The sequence below is a fragment of the Mesoplodon mirus genome (genome assembly GCF_964341445.2).
Source record: "Mesoplodon mirus genome assembly, chromosome: 2".
Lineage (NCBI taxonomy): Eukaryota > Metazoa > Chordata > Mammalia > Artiodactyla > Ziphiidae > Mesoplodon > Mesoplodon mirus.
Window position 1 is genome coordinate 9,273,192 of NC_138977.1, and position 21,098 is coordinate 9,294,289.

The 21,098-nt window shown below is 43.4% G+C and overlaps 1 protein-coding gene across 3 annotated transcripts in view; it reads left to right on the forward strand.

Moving 5' to 3' along the window:
• ZNF827 (zinc finger protein 827) overlaps nt 1-21,098 on the forward strand; it is a 183,559-nt gene that overhangs the window by 35,216 nt on the left and 127,245 nt on the right. For all 3 annotated transcript variants that reach the window (XM_082611180.1, XM_082611181.1, XM_082611182.1), the window contains exons 2-4: nt 1,730-2,755; nt 13,427-13,599; nt 19,100-19,580. In XM_082611180.1, the coding sequence (XP_082467306.1) occupies nt 1,730-2,755; nt 13,427-13,599; nt 19,100-19,580 (1,680 nt within the window). The remainder of the gene's footprint in view (nt 1-1,729; nt 2,756-13,426; nt 13,600-19,099; nt 19,581-21,098) is intronic.

Genomic DNA, 21,098 nt, shown 5'->3' on the forward strand with positions numbered 1-21,098 from the left:
GCACCAGATGCAAAAAACCTTTCAGTAGTTTACAATGTCCTACTGATAGGCATGGCCTCCCTCCTTTATAACTTACACATTCTCTCTCTCTCTCTCTCTCTCTCTCTCTCTTTCTTGTTATTTCTCTTTCTCTCCTACTGCTCTGACACTCTCACTCACTCACTCCACTCTCCCCACACTGGCTTCCTTGCTGGTCCATGCGCATGCCAGGTAAGTTCCCACATCAGGGCGTTTACAGTGACCCCCTCTGCCTGGGCCCCTCTCCCAGAGAGGGCTGCCTGACCAGCTGCTGGCGTCTTTCAAGTCCTTTGCTCAAATGTCACCGCCTCCGTGAAGCCTCACCCCAACTACCTTATTTAACGTGACAACTCACCTAGCCCTTACCTCCAACCCTCCTCGTCCTGCGTCTGTATCTTTTCCCATAACACTTATCACCCTCTGGCTTACTGTAGGATTTACCCATTTATTCATTTTGTTTAACATCTGTCTTTCTCCACTGGAATGTAAGCTCCAAGAAGGCAGGATCTTTGTTTAGTTCAACGTTGTTCAGTCTAGAACAATCTAGAACAACGCCTGACATGCAGCAGGCACTCCCTCATTATTTGTTGAATGAGTGAGTGAATGAATGAGAAAGAGAGACGAATTCTGACTGAGAGTTCTAGGCAGAATCATGAGGAAGAATCCTCTGAGCTGGCTGTTGGAGGATGGGCAGAGTTGGACCGTCCGGTTTTCCGGGGAAAGACATTCCAGATCAAAGGAATATTTTGAGCAAAGGTAGAAAAGTGGCGGAGCCCACCTGTGCTCCTGGAATGGCAAAGAGTCCCAACTAACCGGTGCCGGGGGGCCAGTGAGAGCAGTAAGGGTGGACAGATAAACTAATGGATAGAAAAAGAACCAAAGGGGACTCTGGGTGGAGTGAGGGAACAAATTACTAATCACTACCCATGTTGAGAGGGCAGGCGAGTCGGGGGTTGGAATCTCAAATAAGCGGCATGCGTTGTCCCTTTAAGAAATCAGGGAGAGATTGTCCCTTTTAAGAAATCAGGAATGTGAATAGTGTTTGCTAATGAGATCTCATTTTTATATAGTACTTGACTGTTTTCAAAACATGGTCACATGTTTATTACGATGGAGGCTTCAGAGCAACTATGTGAAGTTGGTGTAATAGCTAATAGGCAGGTTTTTATTTACATGATTTGATCAACTTAAAGTTAATTGCATTTTACTGTATCAAGCCAGCTAAGTGACTCATAGTTAGCAAGTGGAGAAGCGGCTTCCCACTGCCTTGGGTCTCATCACACTGTGTTTCCCCTTCTGCCAGTCTGCCTCTTTCATTTCCCACACAATCCTAAAGATGTCATGCTGGGATTTTTCACCAGGGTACAAGCTTCTTCCCATTTCCCCCATCATTGAAAGCAGCGGTTTCTTCTTTTACCGGATCCATTTTTCTCTTTCCTCCTTTTCCATTTCCCTTTACCTGGAATAATTATGAGAACGATGAACACATGGAGAAGGTGGGTGTGTTTTTACCTTGGCCTGTTCAGCATCCTTTCAGGCTTAGGCTGAGACGGTCTGACCCAGCCCCTGACATGCTCTGAAGTCGTGTCCGTCTTTCGTGTGGTTCTTGGGTGGAGGGGCAGAAGAAGCATGTCCACGACTCCATGTGAGCGTCTTCAGGCTTGCTTGGTGCTCGCTTTGGGAGTAAACCTGATCTTCTTAATTCCCCCAGATTTTAGTAGGCAGGACGAGGCGGAGGGAGAACTCAGTGAAGGAGAACACTGGTATGGGAACTCTTCGGAGACGCCGTCGGAAGCATCCTATGGAGAAGTCCAGGAGAACTATAAGCTGTCCCTGGAGGACCGGATCCAGGAGCAGTCCACTTCCCCCGACACCTCCTTGGGAAGCGGGACCCCCAGCAGTCACACGCTGGAGCTGGTGGCACTCGACGGTGAGGTCCTGCGAGACCCACTGCAGTGTCCAGATCACCTCTCCCCCGGCGTGTCTTCTTTGTGTGATGACGATCCCGCGGGCTCCACCAAGCCCTTGAGCAGCAACTTGAGGCGGCTGCTAGAGGCCGGCTCCCTCAAACTCGATGCCACGGCCACGGCCAACGGCAGGGTGGAGTCCCCTGTCAACGTCGGCTCGAATCTCTCCTTTTCCCCGCCGTCCCACCATGCCCAACAGCTCAGCGTGCTGGCCAGGAAGTTGGCTGAGAAGCAGGAACAGAATGACCAATACACTCCAAGTAACCGTTTCATATGGAATCAAGGTAAGTGGTTGCCAAACTCAACCACCACCTGCGGCTTGTCCCCGGATTCAGCCATCCTCAAACTGAAAGCTGCAGCCAATGCTGTTCTGCAGGACAAATCGCTGACCAGGACGGAGGAGACCATGCGATTTGAGTCCTTTTCCTCCCCTTTCAGCTCCCAGTCTGCCAGCTCCACCTTGGCAGCTTTATCCAAGAAAGTCAGCGAGAGAAGCTTGACTCCTGGCCAGGAACACCCGCCCCCGGCCAGCTCTTTCCTTTCCCTGGCTTCCATGACCTCCTCGGCGGCCCTTCTGAAAGAGGTCGCTGCAAGGGCTGCCGGGACCCTTCTGGCTGAGAAATCATCACTGGTGCCTGAGGACCCTCTCCCGCCACCGCCTTCAGAGAAGAAGCAAGACAAAGTGACCCCGCCGCCACCTCCACCACAATCCTTGGAATTATTGTTACTCCCAGTTCCTAAGGGAAGAGTGTCTAAACCCTCCAACTCAGGTATGGATGCTTTCATTTCCATCATCTTGTATATAAGTCTTTTTTTTGTTTACCTGTCAGTTGCAACGTCTAATTCATTGCCTTCTTTGCTTGGGTTCCCCATCTGATCTGAGGCAGGAATAAAAAAGCAGGAGCATGACAAAATACTTTAAGTAAGTAGCCTAGGGGGTTCTTTCATGTATGTGTGACACAAAAAACTTCACCAATAGCTTTAGTTTTGAAAGGTAATGAATAATCTTAGAGACATACAGTACTCCTCCATTGCATAGAAATGATTTTTTTCTTTTATTCTTACCAAGTTCAGGCTAGGTCCACACAAGATATATTTAATAGGGGACGATCAAAGCACCTTTGTCATGGAGTTCATGGCATCCCTGAACAGAGGGGAGAAGAAAAACTCACTGCTTTTGAAACAGTTGACAAGAGAGAGCTTACCGTCCTACTGCTTCCATGACACATGGACTTTTGTATCATCCGTAGCTATTCTGCCCTAATTTACCACACTGTATACTTTCACGTTAGCATTTATATTAATTTTTTGGTGGAACGTAAGCCTTTACTTACCGTGTTCTTCCATAATTTCTTGTCACACAAGAACTCTAAAGAGTATTGTCATTCAGATGTAATCAAAGCATTTCCTGCAAATGCTTTATTTTATTCCAGTCCAATCAGATTCTGAAGGAATGTGCATGTGGAAAATGTGAATCATGGGTTTTTCTTGTGGAGACGGTCTTTCCAAAGGAGAAGTGGCCGTTTTATAGAGGCTTGACATTCACAGTTATTCATCTGAGGGAGAAACTTAGTCACTTGAGTCCTCACAGTGGAAACATCATTTCTTGTACTGCTTTGTTTCTAAATTATGCCCATGGTAAATACAGGGTCCCAGAGATGGATATATGGAGTTTCGGATGTCTCTTGAGGATATCCTGCCAGACTGGAACAGGAAGTGGGCCATGTGTGTCCTCATCAGTAGAAACACTGCCATTGTGTGCGTCTAGCCAACTTTTGATTATTTGCAGCCATGTTGATGACAGGGGCTTAGAATGGCAAATAATTGACTGAACAATCACAACTAACATCAATTTGATGCATGTATGACAAATTTCCATTTAAATTGCTGAGTGCGCTATATGCACTCATTATAATTACTTGAAAGCTTGTGTAAACAGCAGAACAGAACTAGGAAAATGGATATGTGGAACTTATATGACTCTTTAAGTGATCCAAACTGCTCACTCCAGGGTTTCTGAAGTGTCAAGAAAATCCTGGAATGTTGATCAATTCTGAATTTCCCTACTCTTCACTTCTCACTCGCCATCTGGGGAAATAAAGAGAAAAATGGCTAAAATTAGGAAAAGGGGGACAAACAGAGGGAGTGGGGTAATTTTGCAAGGGAATAAATCACTCCTGGTTTATAGAAATTTCATTTAGGGGTAGCAGCAGAAAGAGAAGTATGGCTATCTATGTAAAATGTCACTTTATAAGTATTCTCCATCTGGTTATTAAATAACTATATTAATGATATTTCTCCTGTAAATTCACCTGGACACTAGTTACTAGGAAAAGCTTACACAAAATTAGTAATAAACTTTAGGTGGCTAAAGGCTTGGAAAGAGGGAACTGATAAAACTGTCTCCTGACAGCAGACTCTAATGGCTTTGTCATTTTCAAGTGTCTTGGGTGTAACCAGCAATGGTTATGAAGTGTGAACTTTTCACTCAAGTGACTAGATGCATGTGAAGAGGAGAGAGAGGTCACGAGCTTCCAGGGTGGGCGATAGACTGTTTGCCTGTTTCGTTGTAGGATCTACACTCCAGGGATGAGATGTGCTCCCTTTTTGGTTTAAATGCCCTTAATCCATGCCCATACCTCCACAGGCTTCTCAGCAGAATTGAATATAGAGATCTATATGAAATTGATTTTTTCTTTTTTCTTTACTGAATTTATTCTGTTGCTGAAACACTTAATATTTGAATCAATGAACATGTTCCAACTGAAAGAGGAGGGAAAAGAACTTCTCAGAATGGGGCTCTGCCACCCCTTTTGCTGATGGACAGGGACCTGTGTCCCCTGTTTTCCACATGCCTCTGTTCACAGTCCAAGACTTGGCAGAGCAGCTCCATTGACTGAGTGATTGTGTTAAAAAACAAAACAAAACAAAACATTCATTTTGTAAAACTCACGCAAGAGAAAAGATCGGTGCAAAGAGAAACACGAGGGCCCTTGAAATGATCCCCTGTGTGTCCATGTGGGCGCATCCTAAATTCAAGTTCTGTTTCTTTAAAACGTTTATTTATTAAACCATAGTTGATTTACCATATTGTGTTAGTTTCAGGTGTACAGCTTCAGATTATTTTCCATTATAGGTTATTACAAGATGTTGACTATAGTTCCCTGTGCTCTACAGTAAAGCCTTGTCGTTGATCTATTTTATATATAGTGACGTGTATCTATAAATCCTCCACTCCTAATTAGTCCCTCCCTTCCTTTACCCTTTGGTAACCATAAGTGTGTTTTCTATGTCTGTGAGTCTATTTGTTTTGTAAATAAGTTAGATTCCACATATAAGCGATATCATATGATATTTGTCTTTCTCTGTCTGACTTTCTTCACCTAGTCTGATAATCTCTAGGTCCATCCATGTTGCTGCCAATGGCATTATTTCATTCTTTTTAATGGCTGAGTAAGATTCCATAGTGTGTGTGTGTGTATATGTATGTGTGTGTGTGTGTGTGTGTGTGTGTATATATATATATATATATACCACATCTTCTTTATCCATTCATCAGTTGATGGACATTTAGGTTGGTGGACAAGTTCTGTTCCTTATTGCATGGATTGGAAATAGGAGAGGGGGTGCCTTTGTGCACTTTTCACTTAAAGTGAATGTCATCGTTTCCCAGCATCCTAACTGGATTATGGGTTAAGACGTTGATAGAATATCTGATTTTGTTATTTACTTTGTACCATGGAGAGATAATTTGTCTGGTGTCACTTGGATCACTGGTTTTTGAATCTGAGGAGTGGAAGGGAAGGTGGGTCTTCTCTCTCTGCCCCCTCCTCTCCCTTTCTCCACACGGTACTGTTGGTTTCAGGGCCACCTGGGGGCTGGATTTGGATGTGACTTGACTTTACCTAAAAAGCATTATGGGAATGCAGTGAGAGCTGTCACTCCTGCTTCTAAACAGTTCTCGTGATTACTTTTTTCCTTTACTTTAGAAAGAAATCTTAGTTTAATTCAAAATAAGTAGGTGGACTGACGTCTCACAGCAGGGAAAGGGTTTCTGTTGCCTACTACTTAAATAAACAAATAATAACCAAAAAAAATTAAAAATCCACAGAAATAAGTTACACACCATTCCGATTTCAAGTGGGGCTTTACATTTTAAAGCTGTTTCTCAAAATGTTGCACAAAGGGCATATAAAGTTGATTCTGGAGTTACAAAGGGAGATGTGCTAGAAAAGCCAATCCTGTCTTGAGTCATTTAGACACTAGCATTTCTTTGACCTTCTTTAGGTCAAGGGAAGTCCAAACCATGAAAAAAAAAAAAAGTGTCCTTTAGGTCTGCTCTTATTCGTCTTTTTTGAACAGGATTCGGTTGTTGCCAGGTCATGGTGTATTTAATTCCTTAAAGAGTCCACCACTCGATAGCCTTTCCCCCTGCAAGGAGAGGTGACACTGGAGGAGGAGGTTTCTTTCATGTGACCCTGCGCCCCAGCACATGTGACACTGCTCCTCTGAAAGGGGACACGTTAGAGAGAAGATCATGTCCATTTGCTCTAAAGATAAATGTCACACATTGACTCAATTCTCTTTGAAGCTACTGTTCTGTTGCAGCTCAGAACAAAATATATGGTTTTTATTTTAAAGACAAAGTCTCTTGTAGAAGGCCAACAAGATGCCCAGGATGCCAGGCTCCTGGTTAAAAGAAATCACTAGGCGAGTTTCCGAGAGACAGGGTCTCCAAAGCATCTTATTTTCCTGAGTAAAATTTAAATATGCTTAGAAGCAAGCTGGTCTCATATAGCTGAGAGCTAAGAATATTTCCTGGGTCAATAGATATGGTTTTCTGGCTGCTGTTTTTTATTCCTGTTTATGAGATGGTATTAACATTATTGCAAAATCAGAGAAAGTCCAGAAAGTCAGGTCACCTCTTCTGATACTCCCCTTAGGTCCATCTTTATTAGAGCCGTAATCTGGGGAAGATGGCATAGAGGGACTTCCCTAGAAAATTCACTTTTTAATCAAGATTCAGAACTATCTGTCCCCGATCTACATTATATTTCCCCAGTGATTTAAACTTAGACTGCTTCAAGATATCAGACTTCTCTGTTAGTTTTACTGAATGCTTACCAGTTGTTAAAATATGCATCGATTACCTTGATGTCAGTAACAGCAGAAAGACCCAGTGACATCCACTGCCAACATAGGTTTTGTTTCCCTGAAATAGGAGTTGAGAGACATGTCCAAGAAATTCCATGGAAAGATGTTAAATCCATGTCTATTGCTAGGAAGAAGGATGATGACTCATCCTACGGAGATACGCACTGGTAGGTTAGTGGGCCTAGAGTGGGGACGGATGGTGCAGGGATTAAACACACCCAGGGCCACCTGGTGTCTTAAACTCCTTCGATGTGTATGGAAAGGTCTGTTTGCAGAAATGACCCACTTGCAAATTATCTTGCCACTTAGGATATAACAAGGCAAAGTTTGATTTCAAAGCCTACAAAACAATTACACTTGTTTAAAAAATTACCTACCTTGAGTTACAGCGATTTAGTTAAAACCCTCCATGATTTTTTTTTTTTTTAACCCAATGAAGTTTTTATGTATAGACAATAGGGCAGAGCATCAACCGGGCATGAAGAGATTGGCTGTCATCCCCACCCTTCCACTAACGAGCAGAGGGACCATAATAAGCATAAATCTCGGTTCAGTTTCCTCAACTGTACACTGAACTGGTCAGAATTTATCCTCCAAGATTGTTCCCCGCTTTAAAATTCCTTGCTTTTATTTTCTTTATTTGTCTATTAACTCAAAATAAAACTTTTTCTGTTTTTGAATTAAATATGTTGCTTCTTAAAATTCCCTATCAAACCTTCTGCAAGATTGTCTCTCTGCCTTGGACAGATCATGTCCATTGTAAATAGATGACATATATCATCGTACTTTATTAATGAGGTACTCACAATGCATGCATTTTTAACATTAATTGCTCCAAAATTCATTTTGAAAATAAGTGAGCTATGAGTATGTGAACATCTCTATAAGTATGTGATCATCATGGTTTATATACTCATTCTTTGAAGATGTGTATTGGCATACTCTGTGAAAAGCGTGTGCTCTCAGGTTAACATACTTCCGCTGGGACTTACTGGCAGCTTCCTGAACCTTTTTCTTCCATTTCCAGCCCATGTTTCATTTTCTGATACTCTCTTGACCCAGCCCTTTCCACTTAAGTTCATTATGGTCCAACACACAATGACTGAATTGTACTTGGTCCCCAGCATTGTTTTGGATGCTAGAGACACTAGGTAAGGACTGCCAGCTCTGCCCTAGGCAGTTCCTGCCTCCACTCCCTTCTTCTTTTCTCCTTCCATCTTTTCCATCTTTCTGTTTCCCCTGCTGAGCTGAATTTGGCCATCAGAGTTCTGCACAGGCTGAGCTGGACCTACCTGAACAGCACAGTGGATTGCTGCTGAATTTCCTCTTGGCTCCAGGAATAATCTGCCATGTTGGGCCAAGCCCTGAGCTACATATTTCTTATGTGATGTCACTTGCTTAAATTTACATCTGCTCGGGGGCTTCCCTGGTGGCGCAGTGGTTAAGAATCCACCTGCCAATGCAGGGGACACGGGTTCGAGCCCTGGTCTGGGAAGATCCCACGTGCCGCGGAGCAACTAAGCCCGTGCGCAACAACTACTGAGCCTGCGCTCTAGAGCCCACGAGCCACAACTACTGAGCCCTTGCACCGCAACTCCTGAAGCCCGTGAGCCCTAGAGCCCGTGCTCTGCAACAAGAGAAGCCATCGCATTGAGAAGCCCACTCACTGCAACAAAGAGTAGCCCCCGCTCGCCGCTACTAGAGAAAGCCCACGCGCAGCAACAAAAACCCAGCGCAGCCAAAAATAAATAAATAAATTAATTAATTTAAAGAGACTTACATCTGCTGTGGTGGTAAGCATTCTGCTTTGGAGGGAAGACTTCATTGTCACTACTATTCTTACCATAGCTACTACAGATAGCCTCCATGTACTGCATGACAGGCCTTTTACACACATTTAGTATTGCTTTTTATTCCAATAATATTGTTGCTTACAAAGAGAAAATATTTTCTCCAAGGGAGCAAATTAGCAGCTATCCATCCCACCAGGTCTAGCAGCATTTGGTGGAATTTGGTTTTCTTTGCAGTGGCACTAATTAGTGCTGTATCTGGGGGAAGATGTTCATCGGACAGTTGTAGACTAGGTAAAATTATGAACACTTCAATCCTGTTGCCTCAAGAATGTGTGGTTCATTCTGAGGAAGTGGTCGTATTTCCTTAGGCTCGAAATTTGAATGAAATTTACAGCTGTCAGTTCCTTGAAAATATTTTGGCATAAAAATAGAGTCCATCCTTACTTCCCCCTTTTCTCTAAAGTAGTTAACAACATCGTATACGTGTGGAGGGCATCCTGCTAAAATATGAATTTTCTAAATAAATAAAAATGCCAATATTACCAGGGGAAATTACTGGCCAATTTTTAAATTCGATCTTTGTATTTTGGTTACTTTTATCATTGGCTTCTGTCTTCCTTTCCTGCAGCGATCAGTTAAAGATGTCAAATAATTACAGTAGTGTAGCTATTTGACCACATATCTTGCTGTTAGTTTCTCTTCAGTATGAGTATTTGAATTCTTTTTTCCCAGTCAATCCAAGGACACCCTAATTTGTGCACGATGCATGTGTGTGTGTGTATATATATATATATATATATATATATATATAGTTTTTTTTTTTTTAAGAAGATGTTGGGAGTAAGAGTTTATTAATTTATTTATTTATTTTTGGCTGTGTTGGGTCTTTGCTTCTGTGCGAGGGCTTTCTCTAGTTGTGGTGAGTGGGGGCCACTCTTCATCGCGGTGCGCGGGCCTCTCACTGTCGCGGCCTCTCTTGTTGCGGAGCACAGGCTCCAGGCACGCAGGCTCAGTAGTTGTGGCTCACGGGCCCAGCTGCTCCGCGGCATGTGGGATCCTCCCAGACCAGGGCTTGAACCCATGTCCCCTGCATTAGCAGGCAGACTCTCAACCACTGTGCCACCAGGGAAGCCCTGCATGTATATATATATTTTTTTTGCGGTACGCGGCCCTCTCAGTGTTGTGGCCTCTCCCGTTGTGGAGCACAGGCTCCGGACGCGCAGGCCCAGCGGCCATGGCTCATGGGACCAGCCACTCCGTGGCATATGGGATCCTCCCGGACTGGGGCACGAACCCGTGTCCCCTGCATCAGCAGGTGGACCCTCAACAACTGCGCCACCAGGAAAGCCCTGCATGTATATTTTGATATTAATTAAAGCTCAGGAAGCATAGCTCCCAAATAAAATACATTTATATGAAATATGAATATGCAGGGTTCAATGTAGTGTATAGTCTGTGATCCATTTGCCATGTCGAATAGGTGATTAGGGTAGGGGCTGGGAGGGCGTCAGAGAAAATAGGAAGCCTATTGATCACATTAGGCAAAGCAAGTTGTCTAGGGGAAGCCAGCAGTGTTCCTCTTGTCAGTAAATGCCCTTTGATGGCCTTCCTAGGATGTGTCAGGAAATCTCAGATCAGTGGAGGACATCTCAGTTTTTCTCTCCTCTCCCAGACAATCATGTAAAATTAGGCCATTTAGGGTTTAGACGGTAGGAAATACTTCCTGAAGATGGGAATTAGTGGAAGGCTCTTTGTGCATCTCTTTCTTACTACTTTGATGTTCTTACAGCCCCAAGTAGACAGCATCATCATTTTCCCCCCCTCTGGCTTATGACATTAATCTCACCTAGGGGCCTGATTCAGTCTTTTCTCTCAAATCTGTTGTTCAACATGTCATCTTTGTGATCAGGATATCAGAGTGGAGAGAATGACAATGCAGGATAGAAAATGAGAGGCCGAATTAGGGATAGGTCAGGAGAGGTCAGCAGAGGCAATCAACGACAAGACACAGCAGGAAAGCTCGCTGTGGGTTTATAAAAAGCGTGTTTATAGGCCTCTGCAAAGTGTGCTTTTCCTAGAGTAAAAGGAAATCCTTAGTCCCCACCACATCCCCCAATCAAAAAAAGGAAATACTTGTGATGGAACACATCACAGGGAGAATTTCCAGACTTGAAGGGTATATTTTCAGATAGAGGATTCTTTTTCCAGGTGCTTGGTTGAGCTAACCAATATTGCTTACACCTGTAAAAACGGCATCTTTGGAGTGCCCCAACTTTATTCCAGAACTCTTCTGATTCCATCCATTTTAAGTGACTCTTTGCATGTGGAGATTCTGTTGACTCCATGAATACATAATATTATTTTAAAGTTTACACTTGGGAATACTTCCTTTTAAAATTATGAAAGTAATGTGTATATTAAAAAATTCAAATGGTACAGAGGAATAGACAATGAAAACAAAAGTTTCCTGCCATGACCCCTTCCCTTTAAACCACAGTCCTTTAAAATGAACTGCTTAATGTTTTCCTGGGTACACTTCTAGACAATTCTCATACAAATAAAATACCATTTTTAAAAAATAAGATATCATTTTTTTCCTTTCATTTATTCATCCCATTCTTCCTATTCCTCTCTTTTTGTTCTTTTTGTGCTCAAGTATTTAAAAGCAAATCCCAGACCTCATATTCATTTGCTTGTAGGTATTTACATATATATAAGGACTTTAAAAACAAATAGCCTCGATAATTATTACAACATTTAACAGGATCAACGATTGCTACATGATATTATGGAACACCCGGGCTATAATCAGTATTTTCTTAATTATCTCAAAAGTGTCTTTTTAGAATGCTTTGTTCAAATCAGGAGCAAAATAAGCTTCACACCTTGCATTTGCTTTATATGTCTCGTAAGTGTCTTGTCATCTGTAACCCCTTCCCTTCTTAAAATGCCAGTTACTTGTTGAAGAAACTGGGTCATTTGTCCTACAGAATGTCCCACATTCTGAATTTGGCTGATTCCATCCCTCTTGGTGTGTTTAACATTTCTAAAAAACAACCTGTGTTTCCAGTAAATTTACTAGTTCTATAGAAGCTTGATTAAATATTTGGTAAGAATAGTTCATAGATGGATTATCAGAGGGCACACAATGTCTGTCCCACTTTTAGTGATGTTGAGATTAATGGTTTTAGGTGTTGTCAGCTTGATTCATCCTTTAGAAAGTCCCCTACCAACCTTTCACCTAATGGTCTGAGAAGCAATTGATTCCTATTTTTTAGAAAATAAAAATAGAATCTCCCTAGACACATAGTTTCAATTCTTGCTTTATCCACTAACTCTAATATCTTGGACATGTTTCTATATTAGCATCTGTAGATCTAGTTCATTTTAAAAAATGGTTTCTCATATTTTATTTCATTAAGTACAACTTATTTAATCAGTTTGGAAATGTTCCTGATCCTTCATGATTAAGAACAGACAGTCTGAGTCCTTACCTCTACTTGTTTTCCTATATCCCTAAATCGCAGAGGCTAGTGTGGCCCTGAGCAGTGTAAGTTGATAGACCAGATGTGTAGCAACACAGTGTCACAAGAGACAACCTCCCCTTTGGGGCTGGTGGAGGAGAGAGTGATCTCAGCTTTCCTTGGAGGAAGTAGTTGGTTTGTTGGCTTTCCTGAAAAATGGAAGCATTGGCAACTGCCTGGTTGTAGCTCTTCCCAACGTGAGTAGTGGGGCCCAGTCTCTGTGCAGAGGAGGGCAGTGCATCTTAGTGGCCACCAGAGGGACAGAAACAAGACGGTGACAACCCCTGACCTTAAGACCCCCCAATGGCCAAATTGGCAGTATCATCTGCTGAAGCTGAAACTAAACAAGTCAGCAGGAGGAGCCTGAAATTTGTCTCCACTGGAGTTGGGCTTGTGAGGTTTATGATGGCTGTTTGGTTTTCACTGTGGTGTTATTCTCCGTCCCATTTGACTTCTCTTTATTTCTTACCCTTTTCCAAGTTCAGGAATTCAGATGTGAACTTGAGTCTGGCAGTTTCCTTCAGGAAACAAAGCTCTGAAGTCAGTCTTCTCTGGGCTGAGCTGGGACAGATGCCCTCCGAAGTGTGGGATGGCCTCTGGAAGCATGGCTTTCCCAAGTCAGGTTGATTAGATTCTAAAACATGGAACCCAGATGGAAGTAATGAGATGAACGTGGGTTTCTACCTGAAGAAAAGCAGTAATAAAGCTTCCTCATGGATATAAAGTCTTGGAATGGCAAAAAACAAAACAAAACGAAGCAAAAACAAACACCCCCCCCAAGAAAAAACCCACAGAACCCCAAAACCCCAAAAAACCAAAACCCCAAAAACCCCAAAACCAAACAAAAAACCCCCTCAAGCCCCCCAGTTCCTTGTTAGTGTTCTTTATAGAGCAGTGCATGTGAATGAGCGCTGGACGCAATGTGCCTTTTTGTTTTCCTTAATTTTCCTGTCTTTCTCCTTCTTCCAAGCCTCAGAAGAGGAAAGCGGAAAACCCTTCCAGTGCCCCATATGTGGTTTGGTTATAAAAAGGAAGAGTTACTGGAAGCGGCACATGGTGATTCACACAGGTTTAAAAAGTCATCAGTGTCCGCTGTGTCCATTCCGGTGTGCTCGCAAGGACAATCTCAAATCCCACATGAAGGTAAGCCACCTGCGGATGGGCCTCACGGAGAGGCAGGCACAGCCAGGGCCCTTGCACAAATCCATGCCCAGAGCTCAGGGTTGAAAGGTAGATCGCCATGCACATGAAGCACATTGAAAAGGGTCTTGTAAAGGATTTCATTATAAGCGTCTTCAAGTCCATTCGACAACCCAGAACTTAAAGCAGAGAGCAGCTTCAGTATCCAAGTAATAGACGTAGTGTAGAACCATCCTTTCCTATTGGGAAGCAACAGCCTAACTGGCCTTGCGCGGTGATGTGTTTTGGGGCAGTAGGAGGAAAAGTTGGGGAAGAGCAAGAAGCAGGGAAAGACGGGTTCAGGAAGGACTGCTGGACCTGCCCCCCTTCCTGGAGGAAATGCCCTCTTCTGCTGTTGCTTTGCCGTCCAGCTCACACACCCAGAGGCACGCCCAGAGACATCTTATAGGGAGCGTGAGGACATTGAAAGACACCTGGGCTTTAACTTTCACCCTGTGGGAGGCTTGAGGGCCACTCCTGACAAGACTGAGTCCCCTTGAGGCTGACAGTGTTTGAGCCATCATAATTCCCGGGATCACACTTAGCAAACATCTAAAGACATTGTTTTCAGTGTCCTGATAGGGGCAACTGGGGGGCTTGTGCCTGTAATGAGCATATAGGGAATTGACTAGACTATGTGTCACTCTTATGTGAGCTGGGGGGAAACTTAGTCATCTAGCAGTCTTTTTAGCAGACCCTATTAATGCTAAGGAATGCAAAGAGGAAACCCAAGAGATCAAAAAAGCATGGCTTCTGAATTTGACAGGCTTGCCTTTAAATCTTATTGTATAACTTACTAGCTAAGTGGTGAGCAAATGAGTCTTTAGACTTAATTTTCTCGTCTGTTAAATGGGAATGATTATGTTCGTCTGGAAGGGATATCATTAATATTTAAGGAGGTATTAGCAAAGTATCTGACACAGAAATGTTCAATGGTGGTTATTTAATTTCAATAGCTATTGTTGAACGCCTTAATAATAATAACCATCATATTCACTGATGTTTGCAATATTGTCTCACCGTTGACATTATTTATAAAGTGTTTACTTTCCTGCCATAAGAAGTAGAACATGTGTGCATAATTGAGGTATTTGCTTTTTTCAAAATATTGCAGTCTTATCCTTCTGAATAGATCAGTAATCACTGTTTAGAATTGTTGATCTAAAAATGTATGATCAGACAGAACCTCTACTGACTTTAGGAAATTGCTTGGAAAATTAAAAAAAGAAATTAAAGCCATGATATAATTTGTTTTCTACCATTTGCCTTTGTCTCCAGGGAGTAGCAGGCCCTTCATTTTCAGAATCCATTTAACCAGGGGTTCTGGTTGGTTGAATTTTACTGAGCTGACTCAGTGTTTTACTTGCATCCTCCTCATCCTCTGTCAACTCTTCCCAGCGTAAAATCTTGTATTTTACACCTGCAAAGTGGATTTCATTAGCAGGATGAGCCTTCCAAAGAAATGCCTTTAAAACTAAAATTTGTTTTTGTTACCATGTCCTACTCTGTGTTTAGAAATCAGTTCTGGCAAATTTAAAGCTTCAGTGAGCAGAAAACTTGCATCTGGCCTGACACCTTGTAAGCCTGTTTTCAGCTCAGGGTCACTTAAAACAACCTATTTATAAACCCATAGGAAAAAAAAAAAAAGCTGGGTTTTCAATAGCAGGAACTACTGACCCTGAAACTACAGGGAGATGAGTTGGGTTCCTTGATGATACAGACCGTCGTCCATGACAGCATTGCAGATGAGAGCAGCCAGGGCTCTGTGGGTCGTGGGGTCTCAGAATGCTTTCAGAACAAATCAATAACCAGTACAATAAAGCAGTGGTGTGAAATGACTACTTTATTCAAACTCGTGGTGTCCTAACCTGTTGAGCTTTTGAGGAGGGGCGTGTGAGAGGGGCTTATGCAAGTTTAATTTCATCAGATGGTGTCCGCTTTCTTTTCTGTTCTCCACCTCACTTATGGGCCCGAGTTTTTTGCTTTGGTCAAAGAATTCATGATTTAATTTTGATGAGGCATACTTTCATTTTGGTAGATTTTGAAAATATAGTCTACAGAGAAATACAATAGCTGTGGCCTTAGGAATAAATATTCTTTGCTCTGTGCACCAGAGGCTACAAGATGGATAGATTTTCTAAAACAAGTCCTACCTCAGAAGTAGGGGCAGTATAGCCTATAGATTAAGATCTCAAACTGCGTGGTAAAAAAACAAAAAAAAAACCTCAGTTAGAATCTCGGTTCCATGACTTTCAGTAGCTGTGGAGCTTTGGGTGAATCATTTAACCTCTCCAAGGCTCCGTTTCCGCTCGTGGAGATAATAATCATACGATCTATCTCCCGGACTTGTTATAAGGGTTAAATGAGATAACGGATATAAAGCACTTAATATGATGCCCAGCATGGAGAAACACTCAATAAATGCAGCTACTGTAGTCATTATTATCCAAAAGCCATATATTTACATTTAGAAATAAATCGATGACATGGCATGAAAGAATTACTCTAAATTTTATTGCTTTTCTCTCTTCATGACATAGCTTTAGTGTTGAGAATTTAGAAAAACTGATAAAAAGCATCTGAAACTGGCCCTTAATCCCATCACGCAGAAATAACCATTATCATCCTAATCTGTATCCTTCTCTATTGATTTTATAAAGCTACTTAAGGAAAAATGGGATTCTACTTTATTCGTTCAACATCTACAGTACTTACTGGGCTCCGGCACTGTACAATTTTCTGAGAGCCTGCCTTTCCTCCTTCATATATCATGCAAATGTTTTTATGGCTTGCTGCGGAAGGAGCTTGTAAATGCCTCCAGCTTCCTCGGGGTTATCTTAGATTTCCATTAAGTCTTTTACAACTTTCCTGGATGAGCGAGCATACAGGAATTAAATGCGGAATTCATAAGCTAAAATTGAACAGGGAAGGTGAGGAGGTCTGAGATCGGGAACGTGGGTGAAGAAACGGCCGAAGTAGGCGAGGGTCAGGGCGCCGACTTTTTCTAGTCTCAGGCCTGCCAGCTAAGGAGCTGACTCCTAGGTAAGCCCCCTCCCGGCCTGCCTTGTCCCCTCAGTGAGGTGGAGATGTTTCCCGAAGTTGTCCTCGTGTTTGTCCAGCTGCTACCAGGAGACGGACCCAGTGATGCAACAGCCCTTATACTTCCCACCTCTTGGGGTGGTGACATGCTCCCTCTGGGAAGGATGACCAGCAGAAAGCAGGTCTCTATGTGACCTGGAAAGAATGACACGCTTTAGTCATGTGTTCCTTGACGGTAGCCGACCAAGAGGGGTTTTTAAGCCGATGTCGGGCTAAAGAGAGTACAAATGACCCCGGAAAGAGCCTTTCTGTCGGGAGAGCAGGGGAGAGCCTTCCCTCCAAGGCCCAGTGCGAGCTCTCCCCCCTCCGGGAAGGTCTGGCTCTAATAAAATTCTAAGTGTGACCGTCAACACTTCATCCACTGTTTTTCTTTTCAACGGTCACTCATTTTTCTAACACTAAATATAGCCAGGCCAGTATCGGGTGGAAGAGGAACCACGTACAGGACTTGGGCACGGACGCTTTTGAATCCAGGGCTCCCTGTTTGATTCTAGAACCTGGGCTCTGTCCTTCTCCTTTTTCCAGAAGGTGCTTCCGGAGTTTCTGTTCTTGGATTAGCTCCTGTCCTCTCCCGGGGCAATAGATGTCAGGACACTCCTGAAATGGAATCTGCCCCACCACACTGCTCCCAGGGACGCCGGAAGGTTTCAGCCTCATGACCTTTGCCACCTGGTTCCAGGGCGAGCTGTGGCTGGCACCTGTCAGGGTCCCCTGGGGCTGTGACCTGAGCGCCCCCCCACCCAAGGTGCTTGGTCCTGTGTGAACTGGTCGGAGGAGAGGGTGGGGAATCTTCCGGATTCTGTGAGTGAGAAAGTAAATGAATTGCTCCGCTCCAGAGTGCAGTCCCTTTGTTGTGAAAGAACAGAGACAGTTAACAGCTGGTGACAAAGAGTGTGTGTCCCCCCATTCCAGCCCCTCCCGAGGTGGCAGGGGGAAACCTTTTAATGAGCAAGGCTTTGCTGTAACTGAATTTAAGTGTATACGGTTACGTCTGTGGAGAAATTCAGGCTTTGGGGGACCCAGAATCTCTTCTGTTGTTTTTTTCAAAAAGCCACAGTGGGGTGCTGTAGCGACAGGATCTCACCATTAACTTTTAATTTCTTTGCTTTTGTTGGTCACTCAACATTATTTAAAAGTATGTTTTGGCTGGTGAATAATGCTTTTGGATTGCACTCAGAATGCATAAACGGCTGTAGTAAAACTTGCACTCTTGGAAAGGAAGCCCGCACAGAGGGGCCAGGTGGCCCAGTGGATTAAGGAATCTTTAACCTTTAACCTTCCTTAGACCTGGATTCAAATCCTGCCTAGATCACCACTCAAAGATGAGAGGTCGGTTTGACTTGGGTTTTGAATTCCAATCACTCGTTTGTCCAAAATCACACAACTCCCCAAATCTTTTGGCCCAAATCTCCACCATTGGCAGTTTCTACTCAAGGGAGGGCCAGTCCTGAAATAGCAGGGTGGAGCAGGTCAGCACTGAAGTACATTGGCAGAGATGAATGGGGAAGTTACAAGTTACGAGCACCTGCCAGCTCCAAGCCTCGCTCGGGCCAATGCAATGATTTCCTCACTTTTTCAAGCACTAGATTTGATTGTGACAGGAAGTAAAAAAAGGTTTCTAGCCATTTTTACAGGTACTGTGCAGGCAAGGCTGGAACTGTGTTTAAAAGCCTGCATTCTTTCATTGCAGACAGAACCACGTTTGGAAACACTGGTTTCATCTTGCTGAGACAGCTCGGTGGGCATCAGCCCCTGGTTTTTGTCCCCCTCTGCTTCCTTTATATGTCATTTTGCTCTAGCCACGTGCTTCGGGGTCTCAGTTTCTCTGTCTATGAAATGGGAATACCCTGGAGGCATTATTTTCCACATTCTTAATTACCTAGAGAAGCATTTTTGAAAATGGAAATTATGTTTGCAAAACATAACTAATTCTCTGGGTGGTAATAATTGGGTCCCTGCAGTGTATTTATATTACTTGACAGGTTACCTCTATTGAACCCCAACTAGTAATTATGTAAGTTCAAATTGTGCTGGGTTTATAATGTTTTCTCTGAAGACATCAACCGAGATGGGATGACTAGAATATTAGGAGGATTCTACCCCAGACGGCCTCCATTGGCAGACAGCATCCTCAGTTGTGAGTATGGCTTTACTAATGGATTCTTGACCTGTGTGGACCTGCTTTATGTTTAGGGACGGCCCTCACGACCTGAAGCACAAAATGAAGTGCTCCTCTAGCGATGAGATTCCCCGGGCCGGCCCTTTGTCCCATGAGGCAGTTGTTGCTGAGTAGCGTGGATGTACAGCAGGGCGTTTTCCATCAGCACCGTCAGTGGCTAGCTCACTCTTCTTGCTTCTCCGCCAGGTTCATCAGCACCAGGACCGGGGAGAGACCTTTCAGTGCCAGCTCTGCCCTTTCACTTCCTCCCGTCACTTCAGCCTGAAACTCCACATGCGTTGCCATCAGCACTTCCTGAGGACAGAAGCCAAGGTGAAAGAGGAGATCCCAGACCCCGATGTCAAGGGATCTCCCCACCTCAGTGACAGTGCCTGCCTGGGGCAGCAAAGGGAAGGAGGAGGGACGGAGCTAGTGGGGACCATGATGAAGTCCAGCACTCCAGAGAGGACTAGCCAGGGTGGGGCTGGCGTCTCGCCTTTGCTGGTGAAGGAGGAGCCCAAGGAAGATAATGGCCTGCCAACCTCCTTTACTCTGAATGCTACCGACAGGCCGGCCAACCACACGAAGCTGAGAGAGCCATCCGAGTATGCAGCCAACAGTGCGTCCGCATTGTTCAGCCAGGACATCTCTGTTAAGATGGCGTCTGATTTTCTGATGAAGCTGTCAGGTACTTGAAGAAGGTTGTCCTCTCTCTCTCTCTCTCTTCTCTATCCCTCCACCAGTATTCTCATCTATAAAATGAGCTGGTAGGACTAACTGATTTCAAGATCGCTTGAGCTTCCAGTTGTCTGCACTCTCATACATTTTCTCCTTGAGACTTGTTTTTTGCAGTCCTTTGGAAGTACGCATGGCTGTGGTTTGGGTCTAAAAACAACAGGGATTGTTGATTTCCTTCTGGTTTTCCCCCTTTATGAGTTCTTACTGTGGGGGACAGGTCACAGTGTGAGCCAGGTTGGTGACAGTTCTGTGTGTGACCTTGAGCCCTATTTAACTTGTCTCTCCGTTGGGTTCTTTAAAGTGCTTGTATGGGTCATGTTGCTTTGTGTTATTCAAGTTCTTTATTGCCTTGATTTAAAAGATTTTTAAAGGACATGTACACAGAGACTACTATGAGGAATGATAGAGTTTTAAATTTTGAGCAACGGATAAAATTATCTTTAAATTTTGTTTTTTCTAATGGAAAGTTTTTTTATTGTGGTAAATATACCTTACATGAAATGTATCATTTTAACCATTTTTAAGTATACAGTTCTTTGGCATTAAGTACATTCACATCGTTGTGTAATCATCACCACCATCCATCTCTGGAACTTTTTCATCCCCCCAAACTGAAACCTTGTACCCATTAACCAAGAATTCCCCATTCCACCCTCCCCTCTGCCCCTGGTAACCATTATTCTATTTTCTGTCTCTATGAACATAACTACTCCAGGTACCTCATGTAAAGTGTAATTAAAAAAAAATTTTTTTAAACATTCTTTTGCAACTGCCCCAGTGCCTTTGAGAAAAAAGATGGAGTATATTTTAAAAACTTATTACTAATTGCTATCACTTTCACCATCCAATTATGCATGATGTTTCTTTTAGTTTTTTTCTTTTTTTTTCCCCTCAATTTCTTTAAGTTGTGGAGTTGAATGGGGGGGGTGTAGAGATGCTGAGGGAGCGCTGTTATTCCTGACGTTTTGGAATGAGAAAACATGTTGTGGGTCTGTGCTGCTACTCATTATATTTTTTAATGTCTGATTTTAAATTTTAAAAGAGATGTGGAGGGTGGGGAAAGGTCGGCTGAGAATTGGTTCTATCTTTCAGTGAAGATGGCAGTCCCCACGATGATTTCCAAATGCCATTTCAGTTCTTTGGAGATTGACAATACCCTTTTAAATGGAGAATAATTGGTCACCACCTTCCTTTAAATGGACTGTGAGTCGCATTTCACTAAATGTCATCGCCAGGTGAATTAGAGGTTCTGCTTCACTCTGAAGTCCCTTTGCTCAGTGACACTTCAGTCAGGTCTTCTGGAATGTCCCCATCACCCCAGGTCTTTGCCCCTCAGGAGTGCACGGCGCTGGTTGGAAGAGATGAGGAAAGGCAGGGGATGGAAATGAGGCATCGCAGAAAGAACTGAGATGGAAATGTTACAGGGAGGCATCCCACCCTGCAAGATGAGTGAGCTCATCCTACACCG